Genomic DNA, 26,410 nt, shown 5'->3' with positions numbered 1-26,410 from the left:
ACTGCCCAAAGGGTGGGGTGATGATTTCATACACTGAAAGCTGATTAGGAAGAAAGGGGTCTCTTTCTAAACCCTTTTCCTCTCCCACCTTTGGGAGTTTTACTCCTCTCCACCACGTTCTGCCCCTCTCTGGCTGTGTGGCACCAGCCCAGGACAGGACTCTGCTGCTGAGCTGCCCTTGGCACTGCACAAACTCCTCATGGGGAGCTCAGGGCACAACCTGTGCAGAGCTTCCAGGTGGCCACATCTGAGCTTGGCTGAGGTTTTTCCACCTGCACCTATATCATGCTTGTATTTGCCCACCTCCTCCTCACTGAGCTCCACTGCATTTCCCAGAGGCTGGAGCTGATGGTTTAAACTGAGTGAATGGTTCAGTTTCCACAGGAATACTGTTTCTGAAGAGTAGAAATGAAATGTGATGGTGGCATGAATTGTGAATTGTGTCATCCATAGCTCATCCATGGAACTTCTGCAGAATTCCTCTCAGTCCTTTGGTTTCACAGCATTAGATTACTAAAATTATGGAATGGTTTGGGTTGGAAAGGACCTTAAATCTCATCTCATCCCACCCCTGCCATGGCAGGGACACCTTCCACTGTCCCAGGTGCTCCCAGCCCTGTCCAGCCTGGCCTTGGGCACTGCCAGGGATCCAGGGGCAGCCACAGCTGCTCTGGGCACCCTTCCAAAGAGAATTGAAGTAGGTCCTGAGCATCCTTTAAAAGGGGGAACCTGTAGTTTAACAGCCAAAGGCTCATTCTTAGATATTTTAGATGAAGAGTTAGAACTACCTCAAGCTTTAGCAAGGCAACTGGAGTCCCTGCTTCTGCAGGATGTGCTGGTGCTCACAAAGGGAGAACCCCTCTGGATGTGAAACTGGAGAGAGACAGCACCATGTGCATGAGCTGGCATGTGTATGATAAATTGCTGAATAAATTTATTAAGTCAGATTATCCCTTAATCTGACCACCTGTATAAATCAGGCCCCAGGACTGCCCTGAATTCCATATTAAAGGAGCACATGAGAGGTAGCAGGTTTTTTAGGAGGATTATCTGCCTTGCTTTAAAAGCAGCAGAGGATCTGTCAGAGCAAGGAGCCTGTCAGGGTGATTACCCCCAGCGTTTGGTGTTTGTTCCTGGTTTATAATCTGAATTTGGGCTCATCCTCAGCTGCTGGGTGTTGTCATGGCCCCCTTACAGCACCTGCAGCCTCAGCCAGCTCTCAGAGTAAACGTTCAGATCTCAGAGTGAAAACATGTCCCAGGTCAAACATCTTTAAGGAGTCTCAGTTTATCAATACCTCTTTATCTCTATAAACCCAGCTTGGGATCTGGCTGTAAAACAAGATGTGTATTGTGGGGTGATTGGCACTAATGACCCTACAGACCTTATCTGCAGCAGATATCACTGCCAGCACTGGCATTTCCAGGCTGTTTTTCAGGTGATTCACAGCTCTGAACAAACCTTCACGGCTTCATCTTGAACCCAGAAAGCAGCTCAGGGGACTGTGGCCCTATGGGGAGGTTAAACACCAGAGTGAAAGGAAGAGAATTGTTCCCATGTAAGGTGTTTGTTCCCATGGGTGCTCCAGAGGGGGAGGTTTTCACCTCCTTGTATGAATGTTCTTCATGCAGAGCCCTCCCAGTCTGAAATGTGCTCCTGAACTGGCAGCTAGGCTCTGTGGGAGCCACAGAGAAAGGAATTGAATCCCTCTGGAGGAGGTGACTGCAGGATGTGTCCTCATCTCTGCTCAGGAGTGAGGGGTCCTCTGGGCAGGGACACAAACACAGCTTTAGGAGTTCTTCTCTCACCCTCTTAAGTAGTTTTGTTTTTAACAACAACAACAAAAAAAAGAGAGCATTTTTAAAATAAACACTCTTTTCTCTTTATTCCTGCCGTGTCTGAGGGACATGGGGCAGGAGTGAGTTTGGCAGTGCTGGGATTACAGCTGGACTCCATGATTTTAGAGGATATTCCAACCCAAATAATCCTGAGATTCTGCAGTGTTTGGGGTCCATTTGCTGTTCTCCACTGCAGAGGCATGGTGGGAGCCGTGTTTGACAAAATCAAAGTGAGTTTCACAAATTCCCCCGGTGCCAGCAGAAAGTGCTGCTCACCAGTGGGCTCCCAGTGCAGCCTGAAATGGGTGCCAGGAGCTGCCATTGCAGACCCCACCTGCCAAGAACCCAGCAGCTGTCACTGGTTAAACAAAACAAAAGCCATGTGGATGGAGGGGGCTGAGGAAAACCCTTCAATGTGGAATTTTCTTCATTTTTCTGTTTCTAGTGCTGGGAATGTGCAGTAATGGGGTCCTAAACACGTGTGGCACAGCACCATCGGCAGAGTCCCAGAGGTGTTGGCATGGCTCAGACTCTTGTATAAAATAGAAATACCTAAATTATGAATTATAAAACCTATGGATGGAGGAGGGTTAGGAAAACCCTTCAGAATGGAATTTTCTTCCTTTTTCTGTTTCTAGTGCTGGGAGTGTGCAGTATAATGGGGTCCTAAGCACGTGTGGCACAGGGGTGTTGGCATGGGTCAGACTCTTGTATAAAATAGATAAAAATATAAAATAGATAAAAATCCATAAATTATAAATTACAGAACCTCCTGCTTTTCCCATGACCAGAAGTGTCCCAGGATTCGTGGCTGTCTGTCCTGGCTGTGGTGCACAGGGGGTGACTGTGCACAGCAGCACCCTGGCTAAGTGGGGGATGAGGGGAAGGCTGAAATCCCACTGCAGTGACCCACAGAATTCCATAAACCACTTTGAATTCCCCATTCAACTTCATCAGCTCCAGCTCATCAGGGCTGGGCTGTGTTTGTGTACAGGGGCACAGCTCACAGAGCTCAGTGAGCACTCAGCAGAGGAGATGAGCTTGGCTTGGCTGCTCAGGGTTCATCCAGGAGGGTCAATCACAGATTCCCTGGGGTTCATCATCCCTCACACAGGAACAAGCCCTGGGTATGTGAGAGCTGAGGCTGCGTGGGGTCTGCATCCCTGGGGGATGGAAATAACAGAGGAAACTCATCCAAGCAGGGCAGGGGGCACTCAAGGTTATGAAAATGAAATCATTCTGCTGCTGCTGCTGCTTTCCCAGCCCCTGCTACTGTTAAAATGAATAATTGTGAGCAGCCGTGTGCAGACAGATCTGTTTGTGCTCACAGCTCCTGGTGACAGCCAAGGATCCCTGCACAGCCAGGAGAGCAAACAGAGCTGGGGTCAGGCTGGGCTCTGGCATCAGGGGGAAAAGGCACAGCCCCAGGCAGCCAGGTTTGCTGGTAAATGTCAGTTTTGCCTGGGTTAAATAGGAGAAGATAGGGTAACAGGATTGTGGAAAACGCCAGTCACTTGTTTTTTTAAATTTTTTTAAAAGTTTAATGATAATAAAATGATTGTAAAAATTGCAATATAATTAGAGTAGTAGTAATTTGGATGATTTGAATTAGGACAATATGAGACTAGAAACAGAGAGTTATGGATGGTCCAGGTACCTCTTTCTGGGCAAAATAAGCCTGAAAAAGGATCCACGTTAACAGAGGATTAACCCTTAAAAGCAACAGCATGTTGCATATTCATACACCTCATACATGATGCATAAATTCCATTCAAACACAGGATTCTGTCTGGTCAGTGTCAGCTTCTTCCTCTGAATCCTAAACCGTGTCTTCTGGCTGAGCAAGGCAGGAAGAAGTTCGATCCTTCTGATAATGGGGCAATAAATTCTTTTTCTCTGAAAGATTCAGGTGTCCTGTGGCTGCTGTCTTGCTGTGAGTCCCTTCTTTTAAAAAAAGTACCCTACATAGCATAGTTTCTATTTTAACCTTATGATATAATGTAAAACTATATTTAACACACCACTTAAGAAAATTAAAACATTAAAAAAATTAAAATTATAACTTTCTAACATAACACATGTAATATTCATTTTAGTATTTGCAAAAAGCCAATGATAAAATACACATTTTTTCACATGAATTCCTGCCTGCTTGCCTGTGAGGGTGAAAGAAGGGTGATGAGTTTTTGGGCATGAGGATGTCAGGCACACACACAGGGCAGCCCAGGGCTGCTCTTTGCCATCTCTGCTGCTGCCACAGCCAGGGCTGGGTTTGGCCACTGCCAGTGCAGGGCAGAGCTGCTGGCACTGCAGTGCTGCACCCCACAGCTGCAGGGCCACATCCCTGCTCCCTGTGCCTCCCCCAGGACACTCAGGGGGCTCTGCCAGAGCAGATTGTGGAGGGAAGATTGTCTCAGATGTTTTAGTGGCAGGTTTTTGTACCTGGAAAAGCAAGGTTTGCCATTGGGAGTGCTCCCTCCAGCAGGCCAAGCACAGGAGATGTCCAGAGGCCTCTCCCAGAGGAGGCTGGGTGTGATGAGCACCAAATTGCCATTTATTGTGATCTAATTGATTTTATAAGCTCCTGTGTTAACAAGAAGCTCTCCAGTGTCCCAGGCAGTTGGAGACGTGATGTGATGCCTGCCCCAGGGGCACTGGGAGGGACTGGGAGGCTCCAGCTCTGTGTGGAACCCCACACTGGGCTGGGTTAGAGAATGGACCTGCAGAGACCTGGAGAGCTTCTGCCTCCCTGCCAGGACTCAGGGGCACAGCCCCTCTGTGTGGGCCTGAGGTGAGTGGGAGCAGGAGGGGGGCCTGCCTGCTGTGGGGAAGATTTGAGCATCTGTCATTATAGGACACAAAATAACACAACACACGCACGCTGCCGTTCTCAAGATAAAAAAAGGGGAAGTTTAATTTCTTACTCCAACATTTACAGATTTCCAGAACTGACAGTGGATTGGAGGGTGAAAGTGCTCGTCACACTCTCCAATGACACTGGACAAACCAACAGTCCATCAAATTTCTCCTCCTCCAGAAAAGAATGCAAACCAATAAGTTATTTACATGAAGTGTGTGAGAAAGTTTGTTAGGAGAATGTAAACATCAGAAGGCTTAGAAAAGATTAAAAAATCAGAATGACAAGCATCCTGTGTGGGTGAGGAGTGTCAGGCTCACAGAGCCTGCCATGGAATTTTGGCTTTGACAGGGGGATCTGTGGGGAGCCACCTCCATCCCAGAGCCCAGCAGGGTCGTGCAGCACCAGCTGCTCCCCCAGCCAGCTCTCCACACTCCTCCTCATCATCATCACCGTGGGAATCCACAAAATCAGAGGGTTTGGGAAAGCTGCAAGGCAGGCCTCAGATAACAGCAGAACTGTGAGTAGAGCTAAAGCAGCAGCCGTGAGATTGGTCAGCGGAAAAATTATTTAAACTGTAGAAAAAGCAAGGACAAATAGAACAATAGCTTGTGTATTAACATTTGTCTGAATAGCTCTCTAAGCTACAGAAAAGTTTATCTAGCAAGATATTAGGAAGTTTGAAGCTTAATAATGGAGCTCTGTGCATTGTGCTTTAAGGCTCACAAGCAGGTGTTGTATTTGAAATAAGCAGCATTGTTTAACCAAAGGTACCTGTGCTTACAGTGGTTGGATAGAACTACTGTCAATGTGCTTTTGCTTTGTGTGATTGGTTAAGAAGCTTATAAAGTGAGTTGTAACATTCAGTTCTTTGTCTGCTGCCTGGGATGTGAGCTGGTGGCATCTTCCCATTGTCATGACCCTGTAATGAGACTGATGCTGGAAAATATGGTGGAAAATCAAACAGCTCAAGGCACGTTCCACAGCAGCACCATCTCACCATCTCGTTCGTGCTCTGTAAATAACCCCGGCCGGTGACAGTCACCATCAGGAGCAGTTCCCTGCATGGGGATGTCCCAGGGCCCCAGCCCTCAGCTCCTGCCTGGGACAAGCTCCATCACCTCCAAAGCTGGGCCCAGGGCTTGGCTAGCACTAAGAAAGCCCCATGGGCCTGGTGCCTGAGCCTGGCAGGGCCCTGCCAGCTCTGAGGAATGGCCCAGCAGCTGTGAGGACATTTCTGTAGCTCTTTGTTTATGGATTCCAGGGGTCCCTGGTAATTGGAACTCCTCACACATAACAGATGAGGTGCTGGTGGAAGGGATTTGTCACTGCTTCACTCCCCTGCACCAGGGAGGGCTCATAAGTCACAGCTGACAAATCTGTTGATGACTTTTAAACTTCATTTACAGAAAAGAATGACCATAATCAACAAACAATGATGGGCTACTAATCTTGCTGTTTTATTAAAAGGGGGTCTGTGTGTTCAGCCCCTTCTGTGGGAGCTGAGTGCTGTCCCCAGGAAGGGCTGAAAGCAGCATCAGCAGAGAGTCCCTGGAGCCCTCCCAGCCTGACCCATCACCCTGGCACTGGTGGAGCAGGAGAGCAGCAGATGATGGGCTCTTATCTCAGCTTTGGCCATCAGTGCCCCAGGGGAGCACAGCTCCCTCTGCACAGCCAGGCCTGGCTTTAGTCCTGGCATCCATGGACAGATGGAGAGGCCAAGGGCAGTGGATGGGAGCAGGGTTTGTTATTTTTCACGAGGAGGAGGAGGAATGGCTTTTATCACCAGCTGGGGGCTCTGTACAAATCACAAACAGGACAGGACTGCTGTGGAACGTGCCTTGAGCTGTTTGATTTTCCAGCATCATTCTCATTCCATGGTTATGACAATGGGAAGATGCCACCAGCTCACATCCCAGGCAGCAGACCAAGAACTGAATGTTACAACTCGCTTTATGAGTTTTTTGACCAATCACACAAAGCAAAAGCACATTGACAGTAGTTCTATCCAACCCCTATAAGCACACACATTGGTTAAACAATGCTGCTTATTTCAAATACAATACCTGCTTGTGAGCCTTAAAGCACAATGCACAGAGCTCCATTATTAAGCTTAGAACTTCCTAATATCTTGCTAGATAAACTTTTCTGTAGCTTAGGCAGTTATTCTAGACAAGCATTAATACACAGACCATTGTTCTATTTGTCCTTTTCTACTTCCTACATCATTCTTCTGCTGACCAATCTCATGGCTGTTGCTGAGCTCTAATCACAGTTCTGCTGTCTCTGAGTCCTGCCTTTTGCAGCTTTCCCAAACCCCTCTGATTCCCACAGCTCCCACCACAGGCCTGGCTGTAGTTGCCCCCTGGAGCAGCCCAGGTCTCCCTGTCCCACCTGAGATGCTTTCCCTAGAGAGAAGGAGCCTCCCCAATCTCTGTGGAGCCTCAGAGATGGCATTTTAACAACCAAACCTCAGCAAATCCAACCAGAAATGAAGTGGGAACCACATCCCAGCCACTCCACAGAGATTTGTGTCTTAATTGTTCATGTCATTCTGCATATTGGAAGTGTCTGACATAATTGTGAAAGGCAATCAGCTGGTAATTAACTCAGAGAGGAGAAAGGAGCGTGGCAAAACCCTCAGCTGGTGAAGGTTCTCAGTGAGGCTCCTGAGGCTCCTCACCCCTGTCCTGTGTTTGTGTGCAGGGACAGGGGCACAGCTCACAGCAGCTCATTGAGCACCTGCAGATGAGCACTCAGCAGAAGAGATGAGCTTGGGTTGGCTGCTCAGGGTTCATCCAGTGTCAGAACTCAGCACATCCTTCCAGGTGCCCAGAGTTGCTGACGACCCCGTCAGGGGCTCAGGGACCCTGGCACACAGCCCAGAGCACCTGGGGATTTGACTTTGACCCCTGGAACAAGTTACCAGCTTTGTATGAGGACCTGAAAGTCACACAGGTTTGAATGGTGTAATAATAAAATGATCACAGGGTGAAAATGTAGATTTTAGGATTTTTGGTGCGGGGGTTTTGGGGACAAGATGGAGGAACTTGGGCGTGTCCAGCCTTTCTTCTTCTTCTTCTTCTTCTTCTTCTTCTTCTTCTTCTTCTCCATTTTCTGCTGTGATGTTGGCACTTTGGGATTGGTTTGGAGTAGAAGTGCACTGTCTAACATAGGTGATAGGTATTGGGAATTAAGTGTAAATATGTTATATGTTGTTTGTAGTATAAAAAGACAACACCACCTCGGGAGTGGTCAGAGTGCCTGCGGCTGCCTTGCTGAGCAGATCTCAGCTGGGCAGGAAGAAAATTTCATAGATAAGAATTAATAAACAACCTCAGGACCGAAAGGTGAAGAGCTCTGACTCTTTCTTTGGATGCGTGGGCTGAAACAGAGACATCCTGCACATCTCAGGGCAGCAATTCACAACCAAAACCCCGAGAATCCAGGAGGGTCAATCACAGATTCCCTGGGGGTTCATCATCCACCACACAAGAACAAGCCCTGGGCACCTTGGCTTTACCAGGGGGGTCTGTGAGGAGCCACCTCCATCCCAGAGCAGAGCCAGCAGGGTCCTGCAGCCCCAGCTGCTCCCCCAGCCAGCTCTCCACACTCCTCATCATCATCATCATCACCAGCAGGAGCGTTCCCTGCATGGGGGACACCACAAACCCAATCTCTGGGAGCAGCTGGGTGACTTTGGGGGTGCCCCTGACAGGAGGTCCTTCAGCAGGTGGGAGGCGTGAAAAACTCCAATCGCTTGTTTTTAAAATTTTAAAAGTTTAATAGTAATAAAATGGTTATAAAATAGTAATAGAATTAGAGTAATAATAATTTGGACAATTTGAATTAGGACAATATGAGACAATAAAAACAAAGAGTTATGGACAGTCCAGGTACCTCTTTCTGGGCAAAATAAGCCTGAAAAAGGACCATGTTAACAGAGGATTAACCCTTAAAAGCAACAGCCTGTTGCATATTCATACACCTCATACATGATGCATAAATTCCATTCAAAGACAGGATTCTGTCTGGTCAGTCTCAGCTTCTTCCTCTGAATCCTGACAGCACCTTTGAGGTGGGAAGAAGTTCATTTCTTCTGATAATGGAGCAATAAATTCTTTTTCTGTGAAAGGTTCAAGTGTCCTGTGGCTGCTATCTTGCTGTGAGTCCTTTCTTTTAAAAAAGTATCCTACTCAGCATAGTTTCTATTTTAAGATTTTTTATAACCTAAAACTATATTTAACACACTGCTTAAGAGAATTAACACAACATAACTTTCTAACATAACACATATAACATCATTTTAATATTTGTGAAAAGCCAATCATAAAATACATGCATTTTTCACAGGAAGAAAACCTTTTTTTAATGGTTTTCTTTGCAGGAGAACACGGACAGCACCTCTGCTTAGGACATGAGCCTAATGGTTGGACTTGGATCATCCTGGAGGCCTTTTTCAACCATAATGCTTTAAGGCACCGGTGGAGCTCAAAAAGGGGATTCCATCAGTGAAGCTCCACCTCCAGCAGCTCCTCTTTGGCAGCTGGGTGGCCCTGGAGGAGTTAAATTAAATTAATTGGCAGCATGAAATGGGGGCTTTTCTGAGCCCCGATTTTCTAGGTTACCATTTCCCTGTGGTGAGAAATCCGTGTGTCCTTCCCACAGGAACCTGGCCTGGGAAGGGGAGATGTGGCCCAGCCCTGGAGCCTGGCAGAGCTGCTGGCCGAGCTCCTGGCCATGGCCAAAGGGGTTTGTGTGAGTGTGAGGAGGATGGGGGCTCATGGATGGGGGCAGGGGATGCTGAAAGCAGCAGCAGCAGCAATGCCAGTTCATTACCAGCTGAGAAACTTCCCAAAAACTTGGTTTTCCCCGTAAATAAATCAATCATTTGCTGTTAAAACAACAATTGGGCTGGTGGGGGGTGTTCATTAAGGAACATTATCAGAACCTGTGTGAGTGGGAGGGGGAATGGAAACACTCTGTTTTTCTGTTAGGCTGGGAATGATAAAGAATTAAGGAATAATTCTCAAGAAATTAGTCATGGCCAGCCATTAATGAGCATCTCAGTAACGCACTAATGAGCTGGCTTCAGCTGCCTGTAAAAAACGTCTTTAATTAGATTAGTGCATGTAGCATTGTCCAGTGCCTGGTAGGTAATCATCAGGTTTTGCACTGGTGGGATTATGGATGACATTCTATTTAATTGCTGTTTCCTTTTCATTTTCTTCCTCTTTTTGGTTTGTTTGGGGTTTTTTTTTTGTTTTTTTTTTTTCCTTTTGAAGATTATTTCCTCCAAAGAATTCTGTTTCTGTTCTTGAACAGAACCTAAATGTTGTCCATGGAATTCTGCATCTGAAAGGGCTGCCAGACTGGGCTTATCTGATTCAATTGACCTTTAAAATTTATTTTGCTGCTGTCAAAAAGAATGTTGGTCTGTTCACAAGAGATTTCTGAGATGATTGGAAGCAGAGACTCCTGGAAACTCCACTTGTTGCATATTCTGCAATCAAAGGAGGGAAGGCTTCTAGGAGAAAAGTGCCCTAATTTAAAATATATTTTCATGGAGAAAATGCTTTCAAAGACAAAATTCCAGCCTTGCCAAGCAGATGGAGGTGGTGGCTGCCCCATCCCTTGGAGTATTCAAGGCTGGGTTGGACAGGGCTTGGAGCAGCCTGGGACAGGGGAAGGTGTGGAAGAGGGTGGAACAGCTCAATCTCTGAAGGTCCTCCTCCAACCCAAATTATTCCATGATTCTGTGGGGTAAAACTCTCTCCAAAGGGGTGCAGTGGAGCAGCTCAAGGGTGATCCCAGCCCTGGGAGGTGAGGGCACACCTGAGTGCTGTGTGCAGCTCTGGCCCCTCAGCTTGGGAAGGACCTTGAGGGGCTGGAGCACACCCAGAGAAGAAAATGAGGCTGGAGAGGGGCTGGGAACACAAACCCTGTGAGGAAGCCCTGAGGGAGCTGGGGGTGCTCAGCCTGGAGAAAAGGAGACTCAGGGCTGCCCCCATCACTCTCACAGCTCCTGAAAGGTGCCTGTGCTCAGCTGGGGCTGGGCTCTGTCTGCAGCAGCACTGACACAGCCAGAGCACACAGCCTCAGGCTGCACCAAGGGAAATACAGGCTGGAGAGTGGGAAAAAGCTTTTACAGAAAGGGTGATAAAGTTCTGGAATGGCTGCCCAGGGAGGTGGTGGAGTCCCCATCCCCGGGTGTGTTTAACAAAGCCTGGATGTGGCACTGGGTGCCAGGGTTTGGGTGAGGGGCTGGGGCTGGGTTGGACTTGATGGTCTTGAAGGCCTCTTCCAACCTGGTCATTGTGGGAATTCTGTGAGTTCTCCAGCTGTGCCAAGGGAAATACAGGAAATACAAAGGAAATCACTCTGAAAAAAAACATTTATTTCAGATGAGTAAATAATGACTGATCATGCATATTGATTACTGTTTACATTTGTGTGACTGAGCTTCATGGCCCACAGTTTTCCATCAATTAGCACCCACTTTTATTAAAAATATTAACTAGAATTATTCAAATTATTTATTTATTTTCTGTCTGGGAGCATCTAGACTCTTGGCTAAGCAAGCATAAGTGAACAAGAACTTAGGGTCTTGAATAACTTTGTAGTGCTGAGCAGTTGTAAACGTTGGAGGAAACAGTCAAAGTTCACCCTTGGATAGGGCTGGAGATTGGGAAAAAGCTTTTACAGAAAGGGTGATAAAGTTCTGGAATGGCTGCCCAGGGAGGTGGTGGAGTCCCCATCCCTGGGTGTGTTTAACAAAGCCTGGATGTGGCACTGGGTGCCAGGGTTTGGGTGAGGGGCTGGGGCTGGGTTGGACTCGATGGTCTTGAAGGTCTCTTCCAACCTGGTCATTGTGGGAATTCTGTGAATTCTATGAGTTCTGTGAATTCTGTGCAGCTTTTGGGGGAGCCCCAGCCGTGTGCACACAAGGCAGGGTGAGGAGCAGGGCCTGCTTGGACACTGCCCAGCTCTAGGTCATCCTTTATCACCCTTATTAGGAAGGATTTAATGCTCTAATGAATAGATTTTTAATCTTCTACAGGCATAAATAATACATAGGGCAGATGGTAACGAGCCACAGCCATAAACTGAGTGCTGACCTGACAGACTTTGTGACTATTGTACCTTTAACAGCTGATTAAATACTTATTTAAACAGCTATTGATTATTTATGGCTCTGTTACAGGGGATTTCAGAAATTTAAACCAGAGCCAGCTTTTCAAAGGATTGGCAGGATTTCTGCAGTTTGAAATGACTTGTTTTAATTAAAAATTCAAAAATAAGGCTCTTTGCAGAGCATGGTGGAGAGCTGAAGGAGAACTGGGGGAGCTACTTCTGTCCCCAGTGTTTGGGCACAGCCCTGCATCTGCCAGGGCTGACCAGCTTTTATTTTATTTTTATATTTTTAATGGGATTGTAATTATTTTATTATTTATTTATTTATTTTGGTATAGAAGTTTTTATTTAAGATTAATTTGAATTTTTAATTTTTTCTACAGTTTTATGTGTTGTTGGGAAAAGGGGTTTTTATAGTTTATAAGAGGATTTTAGTTTTAAAATTAAGGTGGGTTTTTTGGGGAGGATGTAATTTTTTAATGTGTGCTTTATATAGAGGTGTGTTTTGGTTTTTAGTGGTTTTATAGCTTGCTAGTTATATTAAAAAGTTTTTGTACTGTTTTAAATTTTTTTTATGTTAAATTATGCTATTTTATTTTTTGGTTTTGTGAAATATATTGTTTTTGGTTTTGTAAAGTACATATATAAATTTTTTGGTTTTGTGAAATTTATATTTTTTTGGTTTTGTGAATTTTTTTTGTTTTGTTTGGGAAATACATATTTTTTGGTTTTGTGAATTTTTTTTATTTTATATATTTTAGTTTTGTGAAATAGATTTATTTTTTTGTTTTGTGGAATACATATATTTTTTCATTTTGTGGATTTTTTTTGTTTTGTGAAATAAATTTTTATTGGTTTTGTGAAATAAATTTATGTTATATTATGTTTTTGGGGAATACATATTTTTTGGTTTTGTGAAATAAATTTTTTTTTGGTTTTGTGGAATATATATGTATTTTGTATGCATTTTTTTGGTTTTATGGAATATATATATATATATATATTGGTTTTGTGAGATGTATTTAATTTTGGTTTTGTGAAATACATATTTTTTATTTTAAATATTTTGGTTTTGTGGAAGATAGATATAGATATAGATACAGATATAGATATAGACATAGATAAAGATATAGATATAGATATAGATATAGGTTTTGTGGAAGGTATATTTGTATCCTCAGACTTGTGCGGCCATCACTGCAGAGCAGAGGGGTAAAGGAGCTGCCCCTGCCCTTGGCACAGAGGCAGCAGCACAGGTGGCACCAGCCCCGTGCCAGCCCCGGCTGCTCCCCGTGCGTCAGCGTGGGCAGGGCTGGAGCCACCCCCCTGCAGAGCCACATCTGCCAGGGCAGGCTGGATTAGTGCTGGCACCCTGCAGGACACGTGCCCTTCCCTTCCCTTCCCTTCCCTTCCCTTCCCTTCCCTTCCCTTCCCTTCCCTTCCCTTCCCTTCCCTTCCCTTCCCTTCCCTTCCCTTCCCTTCCCTTCCCTTCCCTTCCCTTCCCTTCCCTTCCCTTCCCTTCCCTTCCCTGCCCTGCCCTGCCCTGCCCTGCCCTGCCCTGCCCTGCCCTGCCCTGCCCTGCCCTGCCCTGATGCTGGCACAGCCAGGTGGGGTGTTGGTTTCTTGGCTGTTTTATGGCCTGGAAAGGCCCGGGGTGGCCTTGGGCAGCCCGTGCTCCAAAGGACGAGAAGAGGCTTCAGGTTTTTTCTCGGTCTCGGTGTTTATTAGTTGTTTATCTAAAAGATTTTCTCTCGGCCCGACAGAGGTCTGCACAGCAGCCAGCCATGAGCACACTGAGAGCCCCCGGGGTGGTCACCTATCTTTATACTCAAAATTACGTATACAATATTTATCAATTTTCCCCAATACCTTTTACCCTTATTGACCTGTGCACTTTTAGTAATAACCAATCCCAAAGTGCCACCATCACCACAGAAGATGGAGGCCAAGAAGAAGAAGAAGAAGGAGGACAGGACACGCCCCAATTCCTCCATCTTACTTCTCTAGACCCCCCTGTACAGAAATCTTAAACCCTGTGTTTCACACTCTAATTAACTTATCCCTTCACCATTCACCCAGTGAAATCCTCCCATCCTCATACAGGTGTCGTCTCCCGTGTAGGATCAAAGTCCAGCCACCAGACACTTCTGGCAACATTCCAGGGCTCCCGAGCCCCCCAAGGGTGGTCTCGGCCACTCTGCACCTCATCCTGAGGTGCTGAGATCCCACAGTGGGGCTGGCAGGGGCAGCAGGGTGGGGGCAGCTCCCCCACTGCAGCACGGACAGACAGAACCCAGGACGCTCAGAGACCTTGGCATGGAGTCAACAACACCTGTGGCTTCGATTTTAACCCATGGAAACAATTACCAGCTTTACGTGAGGGCTTACAAACCAGGAGACTTTAAATAGAATAGTAGTTATTTTGTGACAAGGTAGAAAAATAGAATTGAGTGTTTTTAGAATGGGAGATTCAGAAGCCAAGGTGGAGGGATTTGGGCGTGCCTTGTCCTCCTTTCTTCTTGTCCTCCATCTTCTGGGTGATGGTGGCACTTTTGGATTGGTTTACAGTAGAGACAGACTGTCTAACATAGGTGATAGGTACTGGAAAATTATTGTAAATAATGTACACCTGGTTTTTAGTATAAAAAGATAACACCACCCTGAGGGGGTCCCCAGCAGGGGCTTGGTGCCACCTCCAGAGGACTAGGAGCTCAGGGGCTGCCACTGGATGGGTGGGATGCTGATGGCCTCAAGCAGTGCCACAGGAGGTTTAGTTTGGATGTTGGGAACAATTTCCTCATGGAAAGGGTTGTGGAGCATTGGCACAGGCTGCCCAGGGCAGGGGTGGGGTCACCATCCCTGGAAGGGATCAAGAAACCTTGAGATGTGGTACTTGGGGATGGGGTTTGGGTGGTGCTGGGTGGATGCTTGCACCTGATGATCTCAGAGGTGTTCTCCAACCTTAATGATTCCGTGATGGAGCCCTGGGAAGTGCTGGGAGAAATTCACAGGCCGTGTGGAAGGATCCCCTTGTCAGTCAGGAGGGGACAGCCCAGAGTGGCACTGGAGGGACGCCAGGACCTGCTCTGCCTGCAGGGAAAGGTTCCTCCCCTCCTGGGATGTGCCTGGTTGCACTTACAGGGGGAGCAGGGTTTGCAGAGGGACCCCACAGCTTCAGTCTGGCTCCTGCTCATCTCCACCTTTCCAGCCTTCCCAGCTCTAAGCGCAGCAAATATCCCCCTAAAATGTATATAAATACAGCCCTGGGCCTGCAGAACCAGTCTAATAATTGTGCCATCTTTGTCTACCCCCTTTTTTTAATAACTTCCCAGCCCTTTAACACTCATGTTTGGGAGGATTGAAGGTGTTTTCCCCAGAAAACCCAAGCACTGTTTTTTTTCCTCCCAGCTGATTGTGTTTATTGGAGCCCACAGCAGTGAGCAGGATCTTCCTGAGCCTCCAGGTCTGTGTGCAGGGCTTGCTGGGGACTCAGGAGTTATTGAAAAGAGTGCAGGGTTTGTGTTGGTTATTAAACCAAACTTCTGAGCTGGGCTCTCATGACTGGGGACTGGCTAGGAAATGGCTCAGGGCTCCCCAGGGAGGGCTGGCTGGCACTGGGGGTGGCCCATGAAGCTGGGCAGGGCAATCCCCTGTCTCAAAACTGCCTTTTTTCAGCTTAAAGGAAAAATTAAAAACAACCAAACAGGAGCAGGGTGCCCAGAGCAGCTGTGGCTGCCCCTGGATCCCTGGCAGTGCCCAAGGCCAGGCTGGACAGGGCTGGGAGCACCTGGGACAGTGGAAGGTGTCCCTGCCATGGCAGGAGTGGCCCTGGATGGGCTTTATGGTCCCTTCCACCTCAAGTGATTCTGTGATTTGAGGAAGGAAAGGGAAAGGGAAAGGGAAAGGGAAAGGGAAAGGGAAAGGGAAAGGGAAAGGGAAAGGGAAAGGGAAAGGGAAAGGGAAAGGAAAGAATCTATCTTACTCCTAGCAATCTCATCCATAAGTCTCCTTGTGTCTTTGGGGCATTTGGGACTGGGAGTGCCACTGCGCTATCTCTGGAGGCTTTGGTGAGGCTGGGAGCACACATCCCTGCATCCCAGACCTCTCCTTTCTGGAGCTCAGTTTCCCTTGCAGAAAACTGGGATAATCCTGATACTCTGTCCTGGATGTTCTCTGGGGTGCTGGAGGTGAAGAACCCCTTTGCACCTTTCATTTATTCATGTCCAAGTGTTATTCCTTGTTGCCTTTTGTATTTTTTCCATTTCTAGCTCATCTTGTGGCAGTTGAAAGATGAACTCAGAGCTGTGGAAATGCCCCTGCTGATGGCAGCAGTGGTTACTGGGATGTCCTGGAATTCCCAGGAATATGTGTGTGTGCTGTGTGGGTGTTTCTGACCCACAGAAACAAACACATCTGCTCCGACCCAGCTCTGCTGGGTGTTCCAGGCTGGCTGGAGAGGCCACTCTGCCCCCCAGCTGATGGCTCTGCTGGATCCCACCTGGACACACATTCCCTGCTGGAATGCAGGGATAGAGTATGAAATATTTACAGCCATGGTGAAAATGCCCTTTTCAAGTTGTTAGAGGAAGGAGGCCAGTAAGTGGTGCCCAGTGGGTGCTGTGTTTAAGAAGAAATCCACAGAGGAGAAAGGGAGGCTGATTTCTGCAGGGGATTCCCGGCTCGTGTGTGGCAGCAGCAGAGCACCATGCACAGGCTGCAGGGCTCAGGGGGTGGTGAGACACCAGTGGTGGGGCCCAAACCCCCTGAGCATTCCCCAGCCTTGGCCTTGCCTTGTCCCTGCTGCCTGCATGGGCAGTGGCCCTGGAGAGCTCCATCTGCAGAGCCACCAGGTCCCCCTGCCCAGCCCTGCCAGCAGCGTGGCCATCACCCTGCCTGACCCTGCCCTGGCCATCTGGTGGCCCTGTCCCACCTCCCATCAGCCCAGGCACATCCCTGCACAGACCTGTGATTGTTAAATAACCCCACAATCTGTGATGTTCTGATTTATTGTACCACTTCCCTGTCACACTCTGAAGTTTCTTTCTTGTTCCATAACGCAAAATGCACCTCAGCAGTGAAGAGAGGAGCTGTTCACTTTCGGCTCACAAGTCACTGTGGCTCTGGCTCCCAGCTGAGCCTTTATTTCATTTTTAATTCTCTCAGTGGACACAGCAGAGCAAGCAGCTGGTGGGCTCTGCCCCCTCTGTGTCCCAGGGTGGCCCCAGGGCCACTGGAATGCCAAGGGTGACAAGGTCTCTGAGATGACCCCAAGGTGTTAGAAAGTCTCTTTTTCCCAGCCAAAGAAGAAGATGGGATTCCTTGGCTCTGTTCTCAAGGTTGTTTATTTGCTCTTATCTAATACATTGTCTGTCTGTCCTGCTGAGATCTGTGTAGCAGGTCGGGTTAAGGCACACTGACCACCCTCAGGGTGGTGTTATCTTTTTATACTAAAAACTGGCTGTACTTTATTTACAATCATTTTCCAATACCTATCACCTATGTTAGACAGTTTGTCTCTCCTCTAAACCAATCCAAAAGTGCCACCATCACAGCAGAAGATGGAGGCTAAGAAGAAGAAGAAGAAGAACATGTCCAAGGATCCCAAGGAGGATCCTGTCCTGCCTGGCAGCCCCGAGAAGGGGTTGGAGTGGCTCCCAGCTGCTGTGATGGTGATTTCCAGGCTAACAGTGACACCTCCTGTTTGCACAAAGTCCAGCCCAAAGCCTGGCGTGCAGGAAATGCAGTGCAGGTGCCAGCAGGAGCACGTGGGCTGATCACTGCTTACACCACTTTGTTTATATCCAGCAATCCCAAGTCCTCTTCCAGGTGCGAGTGTGGCCTCACAGGGACAAACCCATCCCTGTGCATGGTGAGGGCTGGGCAGTGTTGGCAGGGGAAAGCCTGGAAAAGTGGGCATGAACCAAGGTGCTGGATGCAAACTGCTTCACAAAGAGTTCTTTGAATTGTGGTTTAGCACAGACAGGTAAAAGCTTTGGTATGAAAGCATTAAAGCTTTCACTTAGATGTGAAATGGATTTAAATCTTGGTTTCTCCCCTAAAAGCAACCTTAGAATCACAGAACGCCCTGAGTTGGAAGGGACTCACAAGCATTATTGAAGTTCAGCTCCTTGCTTGTTATAATTTATGTCTTTATAATAAATTTCTTAATTACAATAAACTATAAGCATTTCTTGGCCTATCAGCTTTAGCTGCTTCTGTCAAGTTTGAAGAATTTTCTACAAATCCATTTCCCACAAACATCCCTGAGGAGCCAAAATGGCTCCTGGCCCTGCACAAAACCAACCGGGTGCCAGCCTGATCAATTGATTTCTAGAATCAAGAATTTAGATTGAATTGAAAATATATTGAATTCAGGATTGACTGTGCCAGTGGTCTCCCAACACCCAGGGGCTCCCAGAGATGGGATCTGACCAGCTGAAATTGAGGAGCTGCTTCTGAGAACTTTGCTCCCTACCCTTTTCTCTGTGAATTCCTCCTCACACCCTCCTGCCTCCCCACCTCTCCTTGCAGGCATCCAAGATGTCCTTGAAGGTGCAGACCAGCAACATCACCAACAAGAATGACCCCAAGTCCATCAACTCGCGGGTGTTCATCGGCAACCTGAACACGGCGGTGGTGAAGAAGTCGGATGTGGAGACCATCTTCTCCAAGTACGGCCGCGTGGTCGGCTGCTCCGTGCACAAGGGCTACGCCTTCGTGCAGTACTCCAACGAGCGGCACGCGCGCGCCGCCGTGCTGGGCGAGAACGGCCGCGTGCTGGCCGGCCAGAGCCTGGGTGAGTCACGGACGGAGCCAGGGAGGGATGGAGGGAGTGGAGGAGGGCCCTGGCCTGCTGCGGCCTGCAGCTCCGGGGAGGGCTGGGCTGGGCCGGGCTTGGCCTTTATCTCCAGCAGCCCCTGTGAGGGCTGTGCTGGGCTGTGGCTGTGCTTGGCCTTTATCTCCAGCAGCCCCTGTGAGGGCTGTGCTGGGCTGTGGCTGTGCTCGGCCTTTATCTCCAGCAGCCCCTGTGAGGGCTGTGCTGGGCTGTCCTGTGTTCTTTTCCCTGTAGCCTGCTGGGAGGGCTGTGCTGGGCTGTGGCTGTGCTTGGCCTTTATCTCCAGCAGCCCCTGGCAGGGCTGGGCTGGGCTGTGCTGTGGCCTTTTTCCCCAGTAGCCTGCTGGATGGGCTCTGCTGTGTCTGTCCTGTGGCCATTTTCCCCAGTAGCCCCCTGGGCTGGCTGTCCTGTGGCCTTGTCCCCCGGTAGCCCCCTGGGCTGGCTGTCCTGTGGCCTTGTCCCCCAGTAGCCCCCTGGGCTGGCTGTCCTGTGGCCTTGTCCCCCGGTAGCCTGCTGGGTGAGCTGTCCTGTGGCCTTTCCCCCTAGCAGCCCCCTGGGTGGACTGTGCTGTGGCCTTTATCTCCAGCAGCCCTATGGGAGGGCTGCCCTGTGGCCTTTGCCCCCAGTAGCCCACTGGGAGGGCTGTGCTGTGGCTGTGCTGTGACCTTTCCCCCTAGCAGCCCCTTGGAGGGCTGTCCTATGGCCTTCTTCCCTGTAGCCCACTGTGTGGGCTGTGCTGTGGCCTTTTCCCCCAATAACTGGCTGTGAGGGCTGTGCTGTGCTGTCCTGTGGTGTTTTCCCCCAGTAGCCCACTGGGAGGGCTGTGCTGCCTCCTTTTTCCCCAGTAGCCTGTTGGGAGGCCTGTGCTGTGGCTGTGATGTTGCCTTTATCTCCATCAGCCCCAGGGAGGGCTGGGCTGTGCTGTGGCCTTTGTCTCCATTCACCTCCTGGATGGGCTGTGCTGTGGCCTTTGTCTCCATTCACCTCCTGGATGGGCTGTGCTGTGGCCTTTTCCCCCATTTTTTGGAAATGAAACTCAGGATAATTCTTATAAGGAGGTAATATTTTGGTGGTCGGTCTCTTTGTCTAAACAGCTGACACAGTGAGAGGATTGAATTCTGCTGGAATGCTGCTCTCCAGCCTGGTCAGACTGGGATGGTGGGTCTGCAGACAGGGTCAGGGCTGACCCAGTGATGACCCAGCAGGGCCAGAGTGACAAGGGTCAGCAGGATCCATGGCCAGGCACAGAGCTGGAGAACAGCATTCCAACAGCACCCCCAGGCAGGGGCTGGAGGCTGCCAGCTGCCCTGTGGGATGGGATCAAGGCACATGTGGCACTGTGGTCCAAAACCTCAGCTCTGGGCTGTGATTGGAGGAGCCAAACAGCAAAAGCAGAGTTCTGGATCATCCCAGGGCCTTGTCCTGGAACTGCTGGGGAAGAACAAGGGTGGGGAAAGATTGCCTGATATCAAAGACATGGATAGGACAAGGGGAATGGCTCCCACTGCCAGAGGACAGGGACAGATGGGATATTGGGAAGGAATTATTCCCTGTGAGGGTGCTGAGGCCCTGGCACAGGGTGCCCAGAGCAGCTGTGGTGCCCCTGGATCCCTGGCAGTGCCCAAGGCCAGGCTGCACAGGGCTTGGAGCACCTGGGACAGTGGAAGGTGTCCCTGCCATGGCAGAGGTGGCACTGGATGAGCTTTAAGGTCCCTTCCAACCCAACCCAACCCATTCTGTGATTCAGTGATTCCCTTCAGGACCAGCCTTACCCTCAGCCTGTCAGGATCTCCAGAGCAGCTCAGCCTGACTTCAGCCAGCCAATGTTAAACAAGGGAACTTCCCCCAGTCTGCACTGCTGTGGCATGAGAACTAACAAGCAAATCCCCCCAGCTGCATCTTTGCTTTTTCAGATTGCTCTGAGGTATCACCAGCTCCAAGCTGAGAATTGGAACTGGGGAGAGGATTTTTAATGAAAAATGTTGATTTTTAGTGAAAAATTATTATTTCCAAGCCTGCTGCAGCATTGCACACCCAGCAAAGCAATTTGCAGCCCATTCCCACCATGCTGCTGGCACAGCCTGACATGGGAAGTTGTGCTGAGGCCATGCTGCTTCCTCTGAGGTTTATCCAGATACCAGAAACTTCTGCTCACTTCTCTCAAGCTCCAGAGAGTGGAGCTGCAGACCGGGCAGAGCTCAGCCTGCCAGGAACACTTCCAGCCCAGATGTTGCCCACATGTGCAGCCTGAGACAGGATGGAGAGGGCCTGGGGGAGCCCAGGAGCTCCTTGTGGTGCTCCAGACAGAGGAGATGTGGCCAAGAGACAGGGAGTACCTGCTCACTTGGCTGAAGAGAGAGATGAAAGGTTTGCTGCGGGGAAAACCTCCTCTCAGAAAACCTGTGATCTCTGCTGGTCCCAAAGGCCTGGAATTCCAGAAGGAGGCAGAAGGACTGTGTGATAGCTGGGTGTCCTGTTCATGTCCTGGACAAGATGCCAGCTCAGCTGCCTTTGATCTGCCTGCCCCTCTTGACAGAGCCTGAAAGGCACCAAGGAGTTGCACAGCAAGGCCTGGGCAGTGGGAGTGTGTCCATGCCCTCCAGAGCTGTGTCCTGTGTGTGCAGCCTGTGCTCCTCCTGCTCAGCTCATGCAGCACTGCTGCAGCCACCCTGTGCTACTGCAGAGGATTTTCCAGGTTATACCCAAGTCAGCAAGATGTTCCTTTGGATCACTTTGTAGGCTCTGGATTTTGAGGGGGTGTGGACCCAGCTGTCCACATTTCCTCATAAAATCCCTTCATAAAACATGAAAAACCAAAAGTTTTGAATGGCCTGATGTGCTCCAAGTTGGTTAGATGCCCCTAAGGTGGAGGTAGCAGAAAACAAGGCATCACTGAAGGAATTCCTCCCTGTGAGGGTGGGCAGGCCCTGGCACAGGGTGCCCAGAGCAGCTGTGGCTGCCCCTGGATCCCTGGCAGTGCCCAGGCTGGACAGGGCTGGGAGCAGCCTGGGACAGTGGGAGGTGTCCCTGCCATGGCAGGGGGTGGGATGGGATGGGATGGGATGGGATGGGATGGGATGGGATGGGATGGGATGGGATGGGATGGGATGGGATGGGATGGGATGGGATGGGATGGGATGGGATGGGATGGGATGGGATGGGCTTTCAGGGGAGATTTCTTCCAACCCAAACCACGCTGGGACCTTCTTCTCCCACCACCTCTCTGGTCCATCCCAAAGCTCCTGTGGGGCACTGGTCTCATGGAGCTGCAGGATGTGCCCATGGGTGGGACACTCAGCCCCTGGTTCTCTCTGGGGGACCCTCAGGGCAGGTCAGGGCACAGCCCTGAGGACCAGCATGTTCAGTGGGTGACCCAGCTGTGAGGAAGAGTCTCCTGAACCCAGCCAGCCTTTTCCAGAAACACAGGGGTGGCTCCTCTGAGCTCCTGGGGATCACTGGCCTCACACCAGCTGATGAAGAGGCTTTTTACCAACGCCATGGACTCAGCAGCTGCTCTGTTACTCCCCCACCTTCCACTACTTGGATTTTTGAAATACGAGGGTTTTTTATATAAATTCTCCTTTCTGTTTATTCCTGCCATGTCTGTGGGCCATGGTTTCATGGTGGACTTGCCAGTGCTGGTCCACATGAGGAAATCCTTGCTCAGCTCAGATCTGACCTGCCCAGATGTCTGGCACCTCTTCATGCACACAGGACCTGAAGAACCAGCAGGGTTTAGGGCTGATTGGGAAGGCAGTGGGGCATTTGCCACCACTCCCCTCTCAGAATTCTGGCTCCACACCCAATGTTGGATTGCCAGGCTCTCAGCAGCTCCATGGAATTGGCTGTGTCACTTTATTCTCACATCAGAAGCACGTTTGGCACCATGGCCAAGGAGTGACAATCCCTCAGGGCATTAGAGGAGCTCATTCTCCCCTTCCCTGGCAGAAGATGCTGCCCCTAAAGCAGCTCAGGCAGGGGCGCCATGCACAGTTTAACAGTGCCAGACCCACAGCAGTGCCCAGCTGGCAGTGCCCAGCATTCCTGGTTATTCCCAGAGGATCCAAGGGTGCATGCTCAGCACTCAGCACTGAATTTTACCTAATCACACTGAATTCTCCCAGGAAAGCTGTCCTGGGTCTGTGTGTGTGGACAGGACCATGTGCAGGGCGCTGACTGCTCAGGGAATGGTGAGTGGCTCTGGAAAGGAAAAGGAGGAGGTTTTTCAAATGCAGGGATTTATTCACCTTCCTGTGGAGCCCCAGCTGTGCCAGAGCAGGTGGCAGTGGTTGGGGGAGCTCATTTCTCTGTGGCAGGGCTGTGTGCACCACCCCAGCTCCCTGGGGGTGCAGATGGAGGTGGGCAGGGATTGTCACAGCTGCGTGTCCCTTCCTTGCAGACATCAACATGGCCGGGGAGCCCAAACCAAACAGACCCAAAGGGCTGAAGAGAGCAGCCTCTGCCTTGTACAGGTAGGTGTTCACCACAGTGGGTGAGGTCTCTTGAGCTGGGTTTGCCCTCCAGCACCCCCCAACCCCTGCCCTGAGCTCCCTGCTGCCTGCCCCCAGCAGCCTGGGCACTGCTGCACACCCAGAGCTGCTCACAGGGATCCTTCCCCTGGCAGTGCCCCTGGGGCTGGCCAGTGCCTGTGGTGGTGTGGGAGATCTCCTGGGTGTGGGAGATCTCCTGGGCACACCCAGAGCTGCTCCCAGGGCTCCTTCCCCTGGCAGTGTCCCAGTGGTGGTGGAACATCTCCTGGGCATGGTCCCACCTGTGCAGGGGTTGGAGAAGGGTGGGCAGAGGAGGGGGAGCAAGAGGAGCAACCCCTGCAGCCAGGGAGCAGGAGTGGGCACAGAGGTGCTGGGGGTGGGGGAAAAACAGGGAGCAGGGATCATGTAGGGAAAGAGGAGAAGGGAGGAAAGTGGGAAGCCCTTGGGGTGCCAGGTGGAGGTGAACCAAGAAGGTGGCTGGGGGAAGTCCCAGGGGAGCCTGTTCTGAGGAGCACAGCCCAGGGATCAAGGGAACAGGAGGGGCAGGTGGGACATGGAGAGGTCTGTGGCACATGGGGTGTGTTACAGATGCCAGTGAGCCCTCAGCTCGAGGGAATTTATCATCATTTCCACAAGAGGTGAAGATTTTCATTTAAGCTTCAGACTCTGGAGTCAGGGGAATGCAGGAGAAACTCATTAAGTTCTTGCTTCTGGTTGCAGAAGCGGAAACTTGAAAAGGTCTATCAGGAGTGCCCAAAACCAAATAACAAGGTCTCCAAATGTGCTTTATTCATAAATTGTCATGATTTTGATGCCAGTCTCATGGTGAGGATACCGAGGGGCTGAGTAGGAAGTTGGAAGATGTGAGGTTGGGAGGAAAAGACTAAAATCAGTATTGGGGTTATAGGTGGGTGTAGCAAAAAGGGAAATCATGAGAGAACTGGAGATTTTTCCAGAAAAATAAGAACAAAGTGTGAAGGGTGAAGAGAACCTTGTGATTCAGACTCCGCCACATGGTCCTGCACTGGTGTGGTGTGGAATGGCAAATTCTGGTTGGAAAATGCAGCTCTGGCACAGCCAGAGCCCCAGCAGCCTCCCACCACCCACAGGGATCCCCAGGTTCCTTCCAGGAGCCTCTCAGCCAAGCTCCCCCTGTGCAGCTTTCAGGCACATTTCTCCTCCCATCCTTTGGGCCCTCATAGGACATGTGTCTTGGTTTGGAAAGACAGGAGTCTGCTGAGGAAGGCAGGAGCCTCCCCTGAAATGGAGAATGTAAACCCTCCCCACCCCTCCCAATTGCTATGAATTTTAAATTAAGGGGCTCTCAGGTGAAAATATGGGAGCAGGAAATAACAGTTCTTTAATAGGGAAGAAAAAAATAAAAGGATAAAATAAATGATGCAGTACACTAGAACAACACTGCCAGAGTCAGAACCCAACCTGACACCCTGTGGGTCAGGGTGTTGGCAGCAGTCCCATTGGAATTGTGACTCAGCCCTCCTGCAGTGTCAGGGCTGGTTCTGCTGGAGCAGGGATCCTGGAGAAAGGTGCAGTCTCTTCTTCTGAAGATCCAGTGGCAGAGGCAGCTGCTGCTCCTCTGGGGAATCCAGTGGAGAAGCTGTGCTGGTGTTCCAGGACCTCCAGATTATATCCAGGTAGGAATGCTTGGCTCCTCCCTCTGGGCTCACATCTCCCAGTGGGATGCTGTAGTTCTTATCAGCCATGCAGGGACATTCAATAGCTGTTATCAGCAATGTCCCCTCCCGAGGGAGGAGTGAATGTGGTCACTCAGAGAGAGAGAGATAAGGCAAACTGCCCACTTGACAAAGATAATCTGCCATACAGATGGTAATAGAAAACATCTTGCATTGCAATCTTCATCAACGTGGCTCTCTGGGCTCCCAGGGGATTCCACCTGAGGGGAGGGAGGTGGGAGCAGAGCTGACACCAGTCCTGCAGTTCAGCTCCACTGTGGGCTGCTCACGTGGGGCTGGGGCCATCACACACATCAGCTCCTTCCATACATCTTGCACTAACGAGCTTTTCATTTACTGCTCAGCCCTGCCTGCAGCACTAATCCCTTCCTCTGCAATGACCAATATTTCAGACTTCAGACTGCTGAGAGAGATGTTTGCTCCCTCCCACAAATATGGAAATGCTAAAATATGGGCCAGAGAACTGCACTGCTCCTGTTCCCAGCAATATTTCATCCCAAACTGGCTGTCAGATTAAAACTTTGCCATCTGGACTGGCAGAACTTAGGATATCTCCTGGAAAACAGGGATCCCAGGTTTGCAGCGAGCTGTGCTTACAGCTTCCCAAACCACCATCAATTTTGCTAAATGTTAGACTTCAAAAAATCACAGCACTGTAATTTATAGAAGTGCCATGTTAAACAGAGCAGAGGATTTTTCCAAAGGCTGGCTTTTGCTTTGCCTCATTCCAAGTCTGCATGGGAGGGTTGAGGGGAAGGCAAGGCAAGGAAAATTCCACTTTGAACGTACAGAAAGCAGCAGCTGTGACATTTTTACCTATCCACAAGCCTAGGTGTGTGTCCAGGTGTTAAACAGAAATCCTTGGGGATGTAGGTTCCCATCCACCTCCACCCAGGCTCGTGCCGCCATCAGTTTTCTCAGGTGTCTCCACACGAGGCACCTTCACTTCCTACAAAGCCTTGCTGCCATCACTGCTCTCCCCCAGCTCTGGGGCTCCCTCCCTCCCTCCCTCTGGCACTTCCCAGAGCATTCCTTTGCACAGGGCTGATCCTGGATGCTCCTGCCTGGCACCCTGGCCATCCCCACAGACCCTGCTGTCACTGTGTCCCCGGGGAGTCACTCACTGCCCCTCCAAAATCTCCAAATCTCCCTTCTGACAAAATTTTTTTTTGCCTGCACAGCAAATGTCTGGACAGGATTTCCTGGGGCATTTGGGGCCACATTCAGGTTAGTGCCAGAGATGCCACCCAGGTGCTTTCAGCTGGCTGGGAAGGGAAGGTGGCTCTGCCAGTGCCACTCTGGGCTTTTGGAGGCACAAATCCCTGCCCTGCCCTGCAGAGCTGGGGCTGAAGCTGCTCCATGGCCACAAGGACAGAGAGGACAGCCCAAGCAAGAGCTGCTGGGTGTCTGTCTGCAGCTCAGTGGCCCCAGGAGGGTGTCTGAAGTGGTGGCAGGGACAAAGCACTGCTGACTGATGTCACAGCCCATGAGCCCTGGCATCCATCCCCTGCTACACCCAGAGCTGGTGTCAGCCCCTCTCC

The 26,410-nt window shown here is 49.9% G+C and overlaps 1 protein-coding gene across 2 annotated transcripts in view; it reads left to right on the top strand.

The window, feature by feature from the left end:
- RALY (RALY heterogeneous nuclear ribonucleoprotein) overlaps positions 1-26,410 on the top strand; it is a 140,645-nt gene that overhangs the window by 98,891 nt on the left and 15,344 nt on the right. For both annotated transcript variants that reach the window (XM_063172149.1, XM_063172148.1), the window contains 2 exons: positions 18,361-18,625; positions 23,064-23,136. In XM_063172149.1, the coding sequence (XP_063028219.1) occupies positions 18,370-18,625; positions 23,064-23,136 (329 nt within the window). In that variant the 5' untranslated portion in view covers positions 18,361-18,369. The remainder of the gene's footprint in view (positions 1-18,360; positions 18,626-23,063; positions 23,137-26,410) is intronic.

This window comes from Melospiza melodia, chromosome 19, assembly GCF_035770615.1.
Source record: "Melospiza melodia melodia isolate bMelMel2 chromosome 19, bMelMel2.pri, whole genome shotgun sequence".
Classification (NCBI taxonomy): Eukaryota; Metazoa; Chordata; class Aves; order Passeriformes; family Passerellidae; genus Melospiza; species Melospiza melodia.
This window is presented reverse-complemented; position numbering and strand designations above follow the sequence as displayed.